Source organism: Blennius ocellaris (genome assembly GCF_963422515.1).
Source record: "Blennius ocellaris genome assembly, chromosome: 20".
In the NCBI taxonomy this organism is placed as follows: Eukaryota; Metazoa; Chordata; class Actinopteri; order Blenniiformes; family Blenniidae; genus Blennius; species Blennius ocellaris.
The window spans coordinates 1,059,626-1,076,960 of record NC_137669.1 but is presented as its reverse complement, the minus strand read 5'-3'; the positions used below and the strand labels follow the sequence as shown (position 1 = coordinate 1,076,960).

Here is a 17,335-nt window from a genome sequence, read left to right as displayed (position 1 = left end):
ATATGTTGGGCTTTTCTAGTTTCTCTGTAAAAGCACATAGGAATGACTATTGTATTTAAAAATGATTTTTTTTAATTAAAAATTATTTAATAATTTTGCACATTTGAGTTTCCTTACTTTTGTTGCCAGACTAATGATTTTGCATCTAATCAGCATGTTGGTATGCTACAACCCCAGTGAGGTTAATAATTTAGCTCGGCAAATTAGAAGGGCTCACTAATAATTTTTGTTATGAACAATATTTCAGAAATAGGCCTTTTGTGTAGGTAGATAAAGTGTTCCATCTTTGAATTTATCTCACCAACAATGGGAGCAAAAACAAGTGTATTTAGATTTTTGTTACTGAAGTTTCTTCATATAATCTGAGTTCACATTTGATACTTATTTTACACATTTTTGTAATTTTTTATTTGTAGTAGTGTGTGTTCCCTCAGTGTGACTCTAATGCTAACACTGTATCGTTAGCGCTGAAGCAGCTAACATGGTGCCACTGACCTCTGGTGGACTCAGTTGGATTAGAGATTAAAATAGAAGGTAGTATTAAAAGAGTGAACACATAAGGAACAGAAGTGAGCTTTAATAAAAAAAAGTTGTCTTTCATATTTTCACACATTTCAAAGTCATTTTGTGGGCTGGATTTGACCCCTTTGTGAGCTGATTGTAGCCCCTGGGCCACATGTTTGACACCCCCAATCTACTGGGAGTCTTAATGGTTAAAAAAAAAAAAAATTTTTCCACTATTATGATAAAAGTCCATAAGCAAACCAGGTGGTGAGTAAAGAGTCTGTGATCCCTTTCAGGGTCTCTGGAGGGTCTCTGGAGGGTCTCTGGAGGGTCTCAGGAGGGTCTCAGGAGGGCCTCTGGAGGGCCTCTGGAGGGCCTCAGGAGGGTCTCTGGAGGGTCTCAGGAGGGTCTCTGGAGGGCCTCTGGAGGGTCTCTGGAGGGTCTCAGCAGGGTCTCTGGAGGGTCTCTGGAGGGCCTCAGGAGGGCCTCAGGAGGGTCTCAGGAGGGCCTCAGGAGGGTCTCAGGAGGGCCTCAGGAGGGCCTCAGGAGGGTCTCAGGAGGGCCTCAGGAGGGCCTCAGGAGGGTCTCAGGAGGGCCTCAGGAGGGTCTCAGGAGGGCCTCAGGAGGGCCTCAGGAGGGTCTCAGGAGGGTCTCAGGAGGGTCTCTGGAGGGTCTCTGGAGGGCCTCAGGAGGGTCTCAGGAGGGTCTCAGGAGGGCCTCAGGAGGGTCTCAGGAGGGCCTCAGGAGGGTCTCAGCAGGTGATGGGCTCAGGCAGGCAGGAGGTCAGGTAATCCTGCTCTGCACTAAACTCTGCAGATTTCCATGGACACTCGATCAGAGCATCATAAAGCTCCTCACACTCATCCATGAACTTGCTGTTGGCCTCCAGCACGTCCAGCAGAGGACTGGGGTCTGAAACACAGAGTTCAGTCAGAACTGCTGCTAACAGGGTGAAGGAGAAACACCATGAGGAACAAACCTTCCAGTTCCTCTTCCTCCTCTTCCTCCTCCTGAACTGCTTCCGTTTCCTGGAAAGAGGCAGGAATCTGTCAGGGTACTCTCTCAGGAGATGGTGAAGCTCCTCAAGGCCGGAGCAGCTCACCCGGGGAGGACCTTACCCGGGGAGGACCTCACCCGGGGAGGACCTCACCCGGGGAGCAGCTCACCCCGGGAGCACAGCTGGTGGGGGGGTAGGTGTGGAGGAGCTCACCTGGGGAGCAGCATACTGGGAGTAGTCGTACTGCTGGTAGTTGTAGCCATACATGGCTCCGGTCTGGTCGTAGCTCCAGGGGTTGTAGTAGCTGTTGTACGCCTGCTGGTGGTACTGACCATACATGTCGTAGTTACCTCTGTAACCGGAGCTCGACTGCCACGACTTTGTTTCTGAAGGTTGCTGCTGCGGCTTGTTCCTTAAACTGAGACACACAAGGTCAGGAGATGCCTGCTGCAGGTACAAACACCTCAGAGGAACTAACTGGGCTTTTCCAGCAGCAAGAACCAGGTTCTAGTTCAGGACCAGGTCTTAAATGAGCACCACCAAACAACTGGTTCTTTTTCCACCGTTAACTGATCCCAGCGAGAGCCACGTCATCACGTCACTCCAAAACCTGACAGGTCACTGATTTCACCCATCAGCACTGACGGTGCTCATAGAAGAACCAGGAGACGGACTGTCTTCATCTGTTTGGACCAAGTCACTGCGTCTAGTCTGTCCTGAACCTCGCATGAAGACCAGAGAGACAGAAGACATTGAGTCTCTTCGTCGCTCTATTGGTGTTTTTTCACGTCCATCATGTTTTAGTCCAGCGGATTGGCCAGAGAGAGAGAGAAAAATGCGTGAATGAGCTTGGGGCTTATTTTTCAACATTTTGGCATTACCTAGTGAATTTCTGCTCCTTTCACTTTATTTCTGGACGTGTCTGAATCAAACGCTTCAGCGTCAGGAGGAATGGAGGTGTAGAATGATAGAATGCAGCTCTACAGCCATTTATAATGGAAACTTACAAAAACATGCTGATTAAACTTCTGTTTTACATGAAACCAATAAAAGACTCATTTTATGGCTAAATAAAATCCAGCTTTCATTTACAGTCGTATGTAGTTTTTTAGTTGCTGATGAACCAAAAGTGTCGCTTTGTTATAAAGTTCTGATGGTTAGAAAATATTAATGGAGTGCAATGCAGCCGCACACTGCATTGCACAGCGGCTTCAGCCTGCAGTCAAAACGCCAAACAAGACATAGAAGTGAAGTTTGTTACGATGATGAAAAGCGTGAAAACAATGGAAAACTGCTTCTAAATTATACATTTCACACAGCTGACAGCACAGAAATGCTGAAGTATTTGATTCAGACACGTCCAGAAAAAGTGAAAGGAGCAGAAATTCACAATGTAATGCCCAAATGTTGAAAAATAAGCCCCAAGCTCATTCATCAAGGGTTTTTTTTCCCTTCTCTCTAGCTACTCTGGGGCTCTGGACTAAAACAAGACGGACGTAAAAAAAACCACCAATAGAGTGACAAGGGGACTTGATGTTTTCTGTCTCTTTGGTCTTCGTCCCAGACGAAACCGATGAATACAGTCCGTCTCTTCGTTCTTCTATATGAGCGCCGTCGGCGCTAAATTGGTTCACGTTTTGGAGTGACGCAATGACGTGGCTCTCATTTGGCTCCGTTAACAGTGAGAAGAAAAAAAAGGTTCTTTGGCGGTGCTCATTAAAGAAGTGGCTAGAACCTGGTTCTTTCTGGTGGAGAACAGAGGAAATGTGAGAGAGGAACCCACTTGTTGGCCGCCAGGCTCAGTCTGAGGGGTTTGCTGCCCAGCCCCACGGCACCCTGACACTCCTCCAGCGCTCGCTTCTGCAGCCGCTCGTCTGGAAACTGGACAAAGCCGCAACCTCTGATGGACAGAGAAGGAAAGGGTTAACCCACCACATCAACACTCTGCTCACTGGGTTTGGTTTATCTCATCAAGAACTACATCTTCATGAGCTGTTCTCACTGGTTTGTGTTTTTTATGAGGTGTAGTCACTCCAGAGGGTCTGCAGAGCTGCACGTTTCAGAGCCCAGCTAGGTTGTAAACATTCGTGTGAGGATGTCATCTTGAATAAATATCTAGGGTGGAGGTGTGCGAGATACATCATCTCTGATATCATTACGAATGTTGTTTTGACGATGTGTAATCCAGCAATATCGAGTATTTACATTATCTGGAAAAGTAAAGCCACTTAGACGGCAGTGGACCGGTGCAAGACGTGCCTCAGAAGACAATCAGCACACAGGATTTAGTCATGAGTTGATGAGCTGTTCCACAAGTGGCGTTGGCGGCAGCAACAGACGGCGTCTCCATTTTTGAAGCCATAAGAACAAGAAGAAAATTCGGCAGTGACGTCAGCCAGCTGCCAAAAAAAATGCTTTTTTTCTGCAGGACTGTTCACACTCTGAAGAGAAGCTGTGGAACTCACAGGCCACGCCCCCTCACCGCAGGCCACGCCCCCTCACAACAACCCCACGTCTGTGAAGCGGCGTTTTAACTTTTCGACTGCACAGTTTATTTCTCCCCTCCTGTGCTTTCAGAAATACATTTCTCTGAAGCGTTTCAGTAATAAGAGATTTTGTCAGAGCGGCGAAGTGGGTCTGGTTTGAACTGCAGGAGCTGACAGCTTGGAGTGATGCATTCAGGTGCAGGTTTGTGAGAGAAGATTTTCTTCTTTCTTCTTCTCTTGCCCAATTTGCTTCTTATTCTTATGGAGGATGAATCCTTAAGTGTTGCATGGAGTTGTGTAACACAATCTGCGCATAGTTTCCAAAATGACCACGAATCTATCTTGTGTGACACACACACACACACACACACACACACACACACACACACACACACACACACACACACACACACACACACACACACACACACACACACACACACACACACACACACACACACACACACACACACACACACACACACTAGTATTATTTAAGTCATTTATTCACAAATTTTCAATAGACAATTAACCCCATTGCAATAGTGCTAAAATGTATATTTCATTTATGGAGAAAGGGGCGGGATTTAATAAGTTATACTTCTTCCCACTCCTTTTTGTACATGCAGACTTATTCTATTTTATGACCGTTACCTAGTCACTGATTGATTGGTTAAATATCTTTTGTTTATTGCCGTGCACTGTCGAATTTGGCCTTTCAATTTGAGCATGTTCAAAATTTTAAATATGTTCAGAAATGTTATTTGGCCAAAATGGTCTTTCTTTTCCTTTGGGGCCATGTTTTACATTGGGGAAGGTTTGGTTGTACTGTTCATAAACTTGCATATAAAGCTAAAAAACTAATGTAAAAACGAATTGTGATATGATATTTTTGCCATATCGCCCACCCCTACTACTATACCACAGCTTTGTCAGGTCAGGAGAAGACAGAAATATGATTTTTAAGGGACATTTTGGAGAAGCAGAGGCCTCCCATCAGCACAGATAAAGACACACGTAGCAGGATAGAAAAGAATGCAAGCAGTCATATTTTATCAATACATTTTTTGAAGATGGAGTTGAGAAATCAGATCAGGGGTATAAAGAGAAGGACAAATAACATAATTACTGTATTGTTCAGAGAATACCAAGAGAAGATGAGGAGGAGGAGAAGAAAAATAAGAAAAAGAACAAGTAGAAGAAGAACAAGAAGAAAAAGGTTATTTGATGCATCAACCTGGGGTAAAATGTAACAAGAAGGCCGTTGCTGGGCTAATCCCCCGCCGGAGGGCTTTCTATTTTCTCACAAAGCAGCTCTAAGGCAGCACACTTGGTACACTAGAGGGTGTTCCATGGGTCCTAGTAGATAATTATGTAGAATCTGAAAGGTCTTCTTCATAAGCTATGTCAAAATACGTCTCCAGAGCCCAAAAGGTGTTTTTATGCACTTAGTGACCCTGTGACCTGATATGCAAATGAGGTCATGGTCACCATGGTGCCCCTTCTCCCCAGGTGGAGTGTCCATGTGTGAAGTTTGGTGACTGTGGGCCCAGGAACTGCTGAGAAATGAGGAGAAATGTTTATATGAAAATACATGTATTGTGCAACCATGACGAGCAAACTTCAGACCCTACCAATCTTCAAGGTCAAGGTCAGGTCACTTGGTGTACTGGAGGTTATCCCTGGAGTGTGTATCATGTGTGTATAACATTTCAGAGCCCTAGCTCAAAAACCTAGGCCTCCAGAGTCCAAAATGTGTTTCTAAGCACTTCGTGACCCTGTGACCTACTTAATATGCAAATTAGGTCAAGGTCACCATAGTATCCCTTCCCCCTCTGAGATGTATCCACATGTGAAGTTTGGTCACTGTGGGCCCAGGGGTTGCCGAGATATAGGTAGAAACGTTCGAACGGACGAACGTACGGAGACTGTTTCAAGATCCCCCTTCGGGGCCTATCAGCCACGGTGGGGGATAATTTTCAGACTGGGTTAAAATCATAAACTGTATCACATATTCGAAATGTTGCAAATACATTGTAGCTTTACTCCCAGTGTAAGAGGGGAAGCAGAGGAGACGGAAGACAAAGAATGGAGAGAAGACACTGATGCAGCTGAGAGAGAAAGGAAAAGGTGATTCAAGTAAATGTGGGGAATGAACTTGCAACGCAAGAGGCAAAGTACACCCCCCCCCCCCCCCCCCCCCATTTTGGAAAATTACATTCAGGCACTCTCTTGAGTCCACATGTTTAAAGAAAATAATACCTCCATGGAATTTTGGCTCAAGAAATCCCATTTTATAGGGTATCGTCAGAACATCGTTATCTGGATATTTCAAAGAATTAGAGATATTTGATTTCGTCCATATCACACATTCTGAATCTATGGAGACGTGAGGAAACGGGATGTTGTGCCGTCCCTTGTGAACACTTACTTGGAGTTTCCCATGCTGTCCATCACCACTTTACCGCCACGACAAGAAGGGTAGCGGTTGTAGAAGAACTCATAGAGCATACCATCATCCACCTCTGGAGTCAGATCTCCCACAAACAGAGAGTACATCTGCCTGCAACACAAGTGAGAGGCTGCTGTCACCACACCGGAACCACTGACATCTATCCCGGAGCCTCTGACGCTACTGGACAAACAAACTGTCATTTAGAGTCCAATTAATACATGAGATGTGAGGGACAGTACAAAAAAAAGAAAGAAAGAAAGAAAACTGAACCAGAGAGTCGCAGCTGAAAACACCTCTTTTCATAAGTGTATTAAAGATGAAGAGAGCAGACCTCCTGTCCCTGAAAAGACATGACAGAGGAAACTGCTGCTTCAAAACCATGAAGCTCGATGGCGGGGCATCACGGGCTGCTCAGGACATCCTGCAGCACAATCACTGTGTTTGTCCACCAGGTCAGGTCAGGAGTTGTCGGACCAGCCAGATGCAATATGAACGAGCTAAATCCATTTCCTTATGGACGACTGCTGGATGACGTTGCTTCACCATGCTAATCTAAGGTTAAACTCTTTTTTTCCAGCATGACCCCAAATGTTTAATAAAGACATGAAAAGATGTTTGAGTGGTTTAAATGTTCCCACTCACCCTGTTTCCTGTTTTCCAAACGTGGCTCGGTTTATCTTGAATCTTGTGGGCTGTGAGGGAGACAGACGTTGTGTTATAGAATGACATCAAGAAGGATGTAGGGCTGGGCAAAAAAAATCCATTTAATTCATTTATTGAATTTGTAGCCAAAGCAGATTTTCATTTTGCAAATTCAAGCAAACCCCCCCCCACCCAGTTTTTCGGAATGTTTTGCATTCTGTTCTACCAATCCTTGTGAGTTTCCGTTGTTGCTGTTGCACTTTTGCCTAAACCTGGATTAAAGCTTGAATCTTTAATTCTTTAATTGACACAAATCCACCACCAATGCAAGTCTCCACCTTCACAACAGTCCAACAGGGGGATGGGGGGTGGGGGTGGGGCTCGGTGGAACAGACTGAACACAGGCAATATTTTTGCTGCTCAAACCAATTTAAGTAGCAGCAGCAGCTCCATTTCACGGCACTTTAAAGCAGCTGGCCTCCAGACGTCATTTGGACGGTTAAGCTTCGAGAAAGGCAGCCAACAAAACATCGTACACCTTGCTGAAAGCCGTCTAACTTGTGTGTACAGTAAAACCTCAGACGAGGGACCTGGTAAGAGCAGACAAATAGTCGAGCACGGACAGCTTTTAACTGTTAACGCACCTTAAACAGTGGACAGCCTCCAGCAGGGGGCGCTACTGTGAAGTTTACTTCAGTCAAACATGAGGGCCATGGACCAAGACAGGCCGCTAAAAGCTCCAATCAGCCCTACAAACCACCAAGCAAGTGGTTATATAGGATTTTTTTTAAACATTTCAATGGATTTTGCAGCAGACTGTTTCATTAAAATTGACTATGTTGAGATTGCTATTTTTAGTACCAATTGTGATCTGGAAAAACTCGTCCTGTACACTCTGGCCACAACAGAGAAACACTTTCAAGTGTAAATTCAAAGGTTATCGCATTATTTTACCAGCCCAGCCCACTGAAGATGAAATTGGACTGTATCTGGCTCATGAAGTTGCATTTCTTTTTGTATTTATTTTGTATACTGGCAAGTATGTTTCTTCCATAACGTATGATTTGGTGTTTGGTTTGTTCAATATCAACTAGTTCTACAATTTCTCACACTACAGTGTAGTATTTAATAGTACAGAATGCACCATTTAACAATAGTGCCCCCCCCCTCCCCCACCCCCGAGGCCAAATCGCCCAGCCCTTGAAGAAATAGAGAAGAGTATGACATGCTCTGTGTACCGGGTTGGCTCCAGGTAAGGATTTTCCATTGACTTTACGGAGACACCTCTCAGCTGTGGCCTCATCCGTCATCTCCACAAAACAGTAACCAAGAGCCCCCCTGGGTGAAGACGCACCGTTTAGTGTTACCACGCAAAGTTCACAAAAGTCTAGTAGGTGTTTTCAGGAGGAAGCTCTCACCCTGTCATCTTGTTGCGAATGATGCGCACACTCACCACCTGCTCCCCCATGGTGGAGAAGGCCCGAGTGATGAATTTTTCATCCATGTAGGTCTCCAGCTGCAAAGAAACATAGCTTCAGGCCGGAGCAGGAGGACAGTGTGTGAAGCGTGTGTGTGACAGATGAATGCTTAATTCCTTTAATCTCACACACACAGCAGATCAAACTCGAGAACCCAAAATTCAACATCAATTAACGGTAAACGGTTTGAGAACAAAATGGACTCAAAGTATCCGGATGAGGGCTGAAACAGGGTGCGAACTACGGGGAGCCGTAGCCCCTTTTAATGACACCTGAGCCCCCCCTGAAAACATGTTTGTGAAATTTTGTGGGATTCTCTAAAATATTGGCAAAATACTGTATTTTCCCATGCATTTCCTTTTTGTTTTGTCAAGATCATGAGTAAAATTACATCCGTTTTAACATACGATTTGCGCAAGAGGGTGAGTCATCGCTTTCACTTTAATAAAGTTGCTGGCCTGCATGCAATTCTTGTCCTCACCTTTGAAGCTTTGGGGCACTAGTCTTAAACAAACATTTAAATCGGACACCTGCTCAATTTCAAATGGGGAAACTCAGGGTACGTCCGAAAAGTCCCTATCGACTCTACTTAAACCCTGGAAGTGTTTTGTGTCGTGGCCATGATAAGGACTGTCCAAATTCTCAATAAGCAAAGAAATGGAGGCTCATTGCTTCCTTTAGATCTTCCTTTAGCATAGGAACCACTGATGCATCCTTTCACAAAGGAGATAAGCTCATGCTGCCCCACAAGTCCTTGTGGCGACAACATTTAAAAAGGGACCCACTCATCCGAGCAGCTCAGGCAGCAAAACACAAGGGATGGGTATCGTTAGGAGTTTTATGAATTAGATTCCGGTGCCGTCTATTGATTCCTTGCTTCGATTAAAAAAAACAATGAAAAAATAGGTCAATTGCTTATTTAACAAAACTAGCTTTATTCCTTTACGGTTGAAGAAACTGGTGAACAAAAGTAAAATCCTGTCTGAGCAGCATTAGTGCTAAAATACTAAAGTGCATTGTATTCACAGTAAAACAGCAATTAAATATCAAGAATTAACGTGCATTCGGTATATAACAGCTGCCTACAATCAGTAGATATCCCTGAGAAATAAGCTGAAATAAAATTATGTGTACCCATAAGTCATTTTTTATGGGTACGCGGTACCAGCTGTTTTTGAATTGGTTCCGACTCGGAATCGAATTTCGGTACCCAGCCCTACCAAGGACATGGCCCGGCTTTTCACCCATGTGGCCCGCTTGGGTCTAAGGGTGAACATGAAGAAGAGCTGTCTGGATCCCTCCCAGTGGGTTACATATCTGGGTATCGACCTGAATGCCGTCACCATGACAGCAAGCTTGGCAGCTGGATGGATGGACGACCTGCTCTCCCCCGGTCCCATTTCAGGATAGGCAGGATATTTCCTTATGGTCAGTTCCTGCGCCTCTCAGGCAAACTGACAGCGGCATCACAGGTTATCCCCCTGGGCCCGTTGGCTTGTTGGCCTTTCCAGATATGGATGAAAAGCCTCGACCTGGATGCCAGGTTACACAGACATTGGAGGGTCAGGGTTGCGCCCAACCTCCAACCCTGTGGAGAGGTTGTTTCTGGTTCAGATGCAGACTCTCGGGCCTCGTGGTCGGCCAGGGACAGCACCAGGCACATAAACGTGCTGGAGTTGCAGGCAGCTCACCTCGCCCTGGAATACTTTACACCCTTCATAATAGGAAGGCATGTCCTTGTCCGGTCGGACAACATGGCACAAATAAACCACCAGGGGGGCACCAGGTCACTGCAGTTACCGCGGGTGACAGGGTGCCTCCTAGGCTGGATGGGTCCCTGGCTGGCCAGCCAGTGAACAGTGCATCTGCTGGGGAGACAGAACCAGGTGGCAGATTTCCTTTCTCGACGGGGACCACCGCCTCGTGAATGGAGGCTTCACCCGGTGGTGGAAAACCTCTGGGAACTTTTTGAGAAGGCAGAGGTAGCCCCCTTCGCCTCGGAGGAGTGAACCCACTGCCCCATCTGGTTCTCTTGGACAGAGACCTCCAGCCCCCTCGGGCAAGACTGGCCACGGGGGTTGCTCTACGCGTTCCCCCCTCTGCCCTTGATCATACCAACACTACACAGGGTCTCCGAGCAGGGCCACAGCCTGCTGCTGGTGGCTCCTCAGTGGTCGGGGAGGACCTGGTTTCCCCTGCTGTGCAGGCTGTGTCAACACCAGCTATGACGCCTCCCCAACAGGAGAGATCTCCTCTCTCAATTGGGGGGTCAGATCTTCCACCCAGACCCTGGGCGTCTCCAGCTTTGGGCCTGGCCATTGCAAGGGCCAACCTGCTGCTGAATGACAGTAATGATGCTGTAAGAGCCACCACCCTGAATGTGGCGCCATCCACCCAAACTCAATATGAGAACAAGTTAAATGGTTCTCCGTCTGGTGTGCGGACAGGTGGCTGGACCCAGTCCACTGCTCAGTGAACGCCATCCTGGATTTTCTCCAGTCCCTTCTGGATAGTGGCTGCTCACAATCCACACTGAAGGTCTTTGTTGCCGCTACTTCCAGCAGATATGCCCAGGTGAACTTGGCCAGGGTGGGCTTCCACTAGTTGGTGACCCGCTTTCTAAAAGGGGTCTCAAGGCTCCGGCCTCCAAGGATTCAGAGATCTCCGGCATGGGATCTGCCCTTGGAACCATGTGAAAGTGTTGAAAATGTTGTGCAATATGTCCCTTTCAACAAACAGACCAATTGCATGCGAGTTTAGCCGTGACACATCATATAGCAATGGGGCCGATCCGAGCCAGTTCCGATTGGGTTCTGATATCAATGTATTTCAGGGATCGGAAATTTCAGACCCATGAGCCTCGTCTGTGCTTTACTGCTGCTGAAATGACTCTGCAAGTGTTTCCTTGCACTGCTCTGCTGACTGGCTGCAAACGGAGGCAGGCTTCAATGACACGCGGAGTAATGAGTCAGGAAATCCACAGATCGTGTAGTAGCACGATCTGTTTTTAAAGCGCCACTTTGCTGCTATTTTAAAACACCAGCTGGCTGAGAACAGCACTGACCGTGGCATCAAAACAATCAAAAGCTCACTCCTCTGGAGCAGCAGGCGATTCACGCCTCTTTGAAGGTGCGTCCTACTTAGTGTTGTCACGATACCAACATTTTGGTATTGATACAGATACCACCATGTATTTCAATACTTCTTAGAACTATATACATTAGTAAATAAAACACCACAAAGACAGGCTTTTAACACAAGACTTTTAACCGTGACACCGTGCTCATCTGTTTTGAAGCTAGACTACCTCCATATAGCACTTTGCGCACCTGTTTTTTTCTACAAGTAAGGGCCCTGTAGATGTAGCAGCAGCTATTATTTCCCTTCTGTCTCTCTCTCTTTTGCCAGACTCTTGCTCTTTGCTGCTCCGTTAGTGATGCACTCAATTTCTTTTCACAGAGTCTCAACAGGTAGTTTGAATCAGTAATGCACGCGCACACTCACATGGACGCGAACGCCATGTCATTTACGCATGCGCCTCCGGTAAAGTACAAGCTCGGTTGGGAGAAGATTGTTTTGAAAATATATTTTGAAATTGTGTCCAGGAATTTTGTTGGTAAATAGGGTCGATAAGAAGCACCTATTTAGATATGGATCTCGGGTCGGAGTAGAGGAGCATGCGCGCACCCCGTCTCAGCCAATTTTTCCACACTTCTGGGAAACGGGAGTGCAAAGAAAAATTAAAATTAAAAAAGAAACCGGAGCATTGTTTTCCGCACTTCTGATTGTCCAAAACATCTCATAACCACCCGCCGCACCCAGATCACATTAAGAGCTGTCAATATCTCGCGCGCACCCTCCTTCTCCGCTCTCCTAGAGGCATCCCCCGGTCATTCCCAACGCTCCCCCAGCTACAACATCTTAAGTGAATGAAAGAAAGCGGAGCAGCCAGCCGACGCCCACAGAGAGACGGATGACTCTCCGTGGTGCAAATGACAACACCGTGGCGCTATATGGTGACGTAAAAAGAAAAAAGAAAATACCGGTACCAGCCGTCAGTACCGCGATACCAATCCAGTACTGGTATACCCAACAACCCTAGTCCTACTCCACACAAAACTCCCTGAAAATAATCCCAATGGTTTGTGCTGCATTAGAGGTGGAAACATTGCAGTTTGTGCTGCGTTGATAAAAACATTTCCGCAGGGATTAATACAGTGATTGTGATATTTTAAGTACACAACTATTTTGAGATGATGTCACACAGATCCCTCACATTGTCCAAATTGAACAAAAATAGTTTGTACTGCTTCCTTTTCTGACCTATACTAACCTCAAGTTGCCTTTTGAGAGAGTTCATGCAAACATTTGTATATTTCATACTTGCCTGTAAAGAGGAGTTTATTACAGCCTCATAAAATCAACAATGATGATGATAACAACATTTAAAGCAAAGAAAGCTTTAGTATCGGAACAGTATCGGCAGATACGCAAATTCGGGTATCGAGATCGGATCAGAAGTGAAAAAAATCATGGACCGTGCATCTCCAACATGAGATCATGCAGCCAATGGGATCTGTGTATTCATATGTCATGACTGTGTATCGTGACAAATGAAAACTGTCGTTCCCTAGAAATGAACAAACTTTCTGTGGCCAACAATGTGGTCAACCATTTGAAGCTACTGGTAAGAATCTTTTTCTTTTCCTTCCATAAATTTATTGAGAAATTATTTTAAATTATTCTGTTTTCCAAGTTCATACACAGGTCACTTGAAAAAGTGTTTGTAATGGATCCACTTGCACTTGAGGAGATCAGAGAGTCAACAGTCGCTGAAGACAGAATTCAGTAAGGCAATGGTGAGCAGGTCGATCTAAATAGAAAGAGTTCTCATATATATATATATATATATATAGAACAGTTTTGAAACTAATGATTTTTAAATGCAATTTGTTATACTCAGAACTTTGTCAAACAAATAAGTGTTGTAAAGTCCTACAAACCAGGTTTCATTTATATGTTATTAATATGAATCAATATTTTGTGCTGCTGATTTCCTCATTCACAGGTTATTTGGAAGCAACAACCAAATGATCACAGGAGACAGATGCCATTATTGCCAAAAAGCATTATGTGAATTTTGTAAAGATTAACAATTGCAACATATGGTTGGATTGAGATTTTATTCATGTAAAATTAAAAGATCCGTTTTTATTTCAATACAGTCAGTACTTCAAAATGCGACAAAAGCCTGAAAAAGAAGGCGTGGACCAGTGTGAAGTGGCCGGCAGGGATGGTGAACCACAGCACACTAGACAGTTGTAGCTGTGAGGTATTTGTGATGCAGGTAAATGTCCTCAAGTTAATAAAACACTCATCTCAGTCAACCTACATGCCCCTCACTGTTTTTTCTACAGGGAAAAACTTGAGGGTATCAACCAAGTTATAGATTTATATGCATTTGTGATATTTTTCATTGAACGTGGTAGATGGCGATCAACAGCGCCAGGCAAAACATGAAGCGGCTCAGGGAGAACTCATCCTGCAATGCTCTGCTATGTTGCAAAAACTCTGTTTTCTCAAGAGCACAAACCATGTCCTGATCACGAGTTTACCATTTCAAATCGAACTGTGTTTTCAGTTTTACGTCCAAAAGACCCTTGTTCCAGCTGTGGTGAAGGAAGCACAGCTGGAACAAGCAAGGAGACCAAATGGGTAAGAGGCTATGACGAATACATATCAAAATGCATGTATGGAGGCTTTGCCTTGAGTGTTGATGTTCAAAGTGAAGAACGTTGTAGTACTCCAAAAAGCTATTGTGTATAATAATATTTGCGTTTACATTATTTCAGATAGAATGCACAAAGTGCAAGATGTGTTTCTGCTCCCAATGTGTCGATCAGGGCTGAAGAGTGGGCCATGGAAACGGAACTTTTAGTTCTTAACCTGAGACCAAAATCTTGTTTTCTGTTATTGTTTAATAGGTTTGTCTTTCTTTGTTAAGATAGATAGATAGATAGATAAATACTTTAATGATCTCCAAGAGAAATTCACAATGATGAAGTATTCCGGAATCTGACAAGAGTTCTTCATCCTTTTTCAGAAATCTTGAGTGATAATCATGGTAAGTCTGAGGTGATGCATGTAAGTAAGGCTGTGTGTTCACCTTGCATGTGAAGGATAAGACAAAAGATCACTTTACTGATCCCCTAAGGAGAAATCCAGGCATGGCGGCAGCAAGAGCAAGAAGTAGGTAATATGAAAATTAAAAGCATTAAGTATGAAGACTTTTTATTATTGCAATTTTTTATATATTTGCTCCAAGTTTAACAGCAGTTTACTCCAAATGTCTTAAGTAATTTTCTTTCATATTACTTGTAGTAATAAAGGAGTACGTCTAGTATTGCACTGAAGTGAAATTAGGCATAAACGTCTGAAAAATTATTTTTTATTTCAATTTGAAAACAGGTGAGAGACCATTATTTTCGATCAACAGATTCAAGTTTAACAGCAGTTTGCTCCAAATGTCTACAGTAATTTTCTTTCACATTACTTGTAGTAATAAAGGAGTATATCTAGTATTGCACTGAGGTGAAATTAGGCATAAACCTATGAAGGATTCTTATTTATTGCAATTTGAAAACAGTTGAGAGACCACGAGTTTTGAAGGCCAGATCCAAGTTTCACAGTACTTTACTGCAAATTTCTATAGTAATTTCTTTTCATATTACTTGTAGGAATGAAGGACTATGTCTAGTATTGCAGTGAGGTGAAATTAGGCATGAACCTATGAAGAATTCTTTTTTATTGTAATTTGAAAGCAGGTGAGAGCCCATTATTTGCGATCATTCAAGTTTAACAGCAGTTTACTCCAAATGTCTACAGTCATTTTCTTTCATATTACTTGTAGTACTAAAGGAGTATGTCTAGTATTGCACTGAAGTGAAGTCAGGCATCAACCTATGAAGGATTGTTTTTTATTGCAATTTTAAAATTGCCGAGAGACCACTAGTTTTGAAGGTCAGATCCAAGTTTAACAGTACTTTACTCCATGTCCGTCCCGAGTCACGTCTCTCACGCAGTACGCCTCGTAAAGAGACAGGCTACCTACACACACTAAAAACCAACGGTTTTTCCTTTTTTTTTTTAAAAAAACACAGAATATTCCGACATGGGCAAAATGACGTCTGCAATTTTCGGAAATTGCAGTATCTGTAAATTTTTGATTTATTGTCCAGGCCTAGGGCTGAGGTTATGCATGTAAATAAGACTGTTCACCTTGCATGTGAAAGATAAAACAATATATCACTTTATTGATCCCCTCAGGGGAAATTCAGGAATGACGGCAACAAGAGCAAGAAGTAGGCAATATGAAAATCAAGAGTATTAAGATCCAGTGACATTAGGAGCAAACCTATGAACACTTTTCTTTTTATGGCCAATTGAAAACAGGGGCAAGACCATTGTATTCGGTAATTTGCTCATTGCAAGTTTAACTGCACTTTACTCCAAATTTCTACAGTAATTTTTTCATATTGCTTGTAGTAATAGTATGTAGTATGTCTAGTATTGTACTGAAATGAAATTAGGCGTAAACCTATGAATACTTTTTTTCGTGACAAATTGAAACATACTATCTGTCTGTCGTTGCTTTCAGGGTTTTTATTTTGAAGGGTTTCCTTCCAGCGTTGCGGCCGTACGCTCTCTTATGTTTTACTGCAGGCGTTAATAAAAGGGCAGTTAAAATGAAGTGCTGGGCAGTGGATGTGCAGGACTGGAGGTGAAGCCAAAAGACAAATGTTTTCCGTTTTCAGACCGAGGCATGTTTATGTCCGTATGTGGAGAGATGGTCAGGTGATGTGATGATCAATAACCTATATCTTTGATATATATACATCTACGTCGAGACTCCTGGCCAGCTTTCTGGACGGGGCAAAGACACTGCTGGATTTCCTTTATCTTCGAAAAGGCAAAAGCCTATAACTTATTTGATACCAGTGTAATCCAGCAACGTGCTCCCTTGATTGGGAAGGTATATCTCAACAGTTTTACTCACACCAGGCTTCCAAGGTAACTAAAACATCGCTGATACTTTTCTGAACTGATGGGACTTCAGACTAATTCAATGGATTTCCCATTTTCTGTGTCTTCATCATGTTACGTTTGAACAATAGCTACCAGTTTAGCTTCTTCTCTAGCATCCGATGCTCGCTCAGGCTTTAGAATAAATATACTCACGTTTCCCATCCACAGCGTGCTCATCGTGCCAGGATCGGATGAACCGCGGAGACTTTCGGGATAAACGTGCCACAAAATATAAAAACCCTAGAAAACAAACAAAAACTCCCTAAACAATCATAGCAGTTAGCATAGTAGCAAAGAGATGCTAACCGGACGTCCTGCGTTGCCAAACGTACAGCTTGGCGCAATGACGTATTCGGCTTCTTCTTCTTCGTTCATTTATTGGCGGACTGCAAACTGCTTTCAGGTGTATACCGCCACCTACTGTACATGAGTGTGCAGCGTCACATACCCACCTTTATAGTCTACTGCAAACTGCTTTCAGGTGTATACCGCCACCTACTGTACATGAGTGTGTAGCGTCACATACCCACCTTTATAGTCTGCCTATCAGAGGACCCATATTTGTCTATATCTCATGTTCCAGTCCCTCCTCTGCTCATGAGGATAATAATGTGGCTGATCCAGTAGAAACACTCAAAACTTGTGAAATTCTAGTTATTTCTTGGACTGAGCTGAGGTCACCTCTCAT

At 44.0% G+C, this 17,335-nt stretch overlaps 1 protein-coding gene across 1 annotated transcript; it reads right to left on the bottom strand.

The window, feature by feature from the left end:
• Nucleotides 1–557: 557 nt before the first annotated feature.
• On the bottom strand, nucleotides 558–16,969 carry LOC308145044 (tRNA selenocysteine 1-associated protein 1-like). Its single transcript, XM_080516371.1, has 9 exons — nucleotides 16,801–16,969; nucleotides 8,503–8,600; nucleotides 8,323–8,422; nucleotides 7,085–7,134; nucleotides 6,419–6,550; nucleotides 3,285–3,401; nucleotides 1,715–1,919; nucleotides 1,484–1,532; nucleotides 558–1,416 (listed from the first exon to the last, which is right to left on the bottom strand). Exons 1-9 carry the CDS (start codon nucleotides 16,822–16,824, stop codon nucleotides 1,256–1,258), a joined length of 936 nt encoding a protein of 311 aa, XP_080372497.1. The 5' UTR covers nucleotides 16,825–16,969; the 3' UTR covers nucleotides 558–1,255.
• Nucleotides 16,970–17,335: the final 366 nt, after the last annotated feature.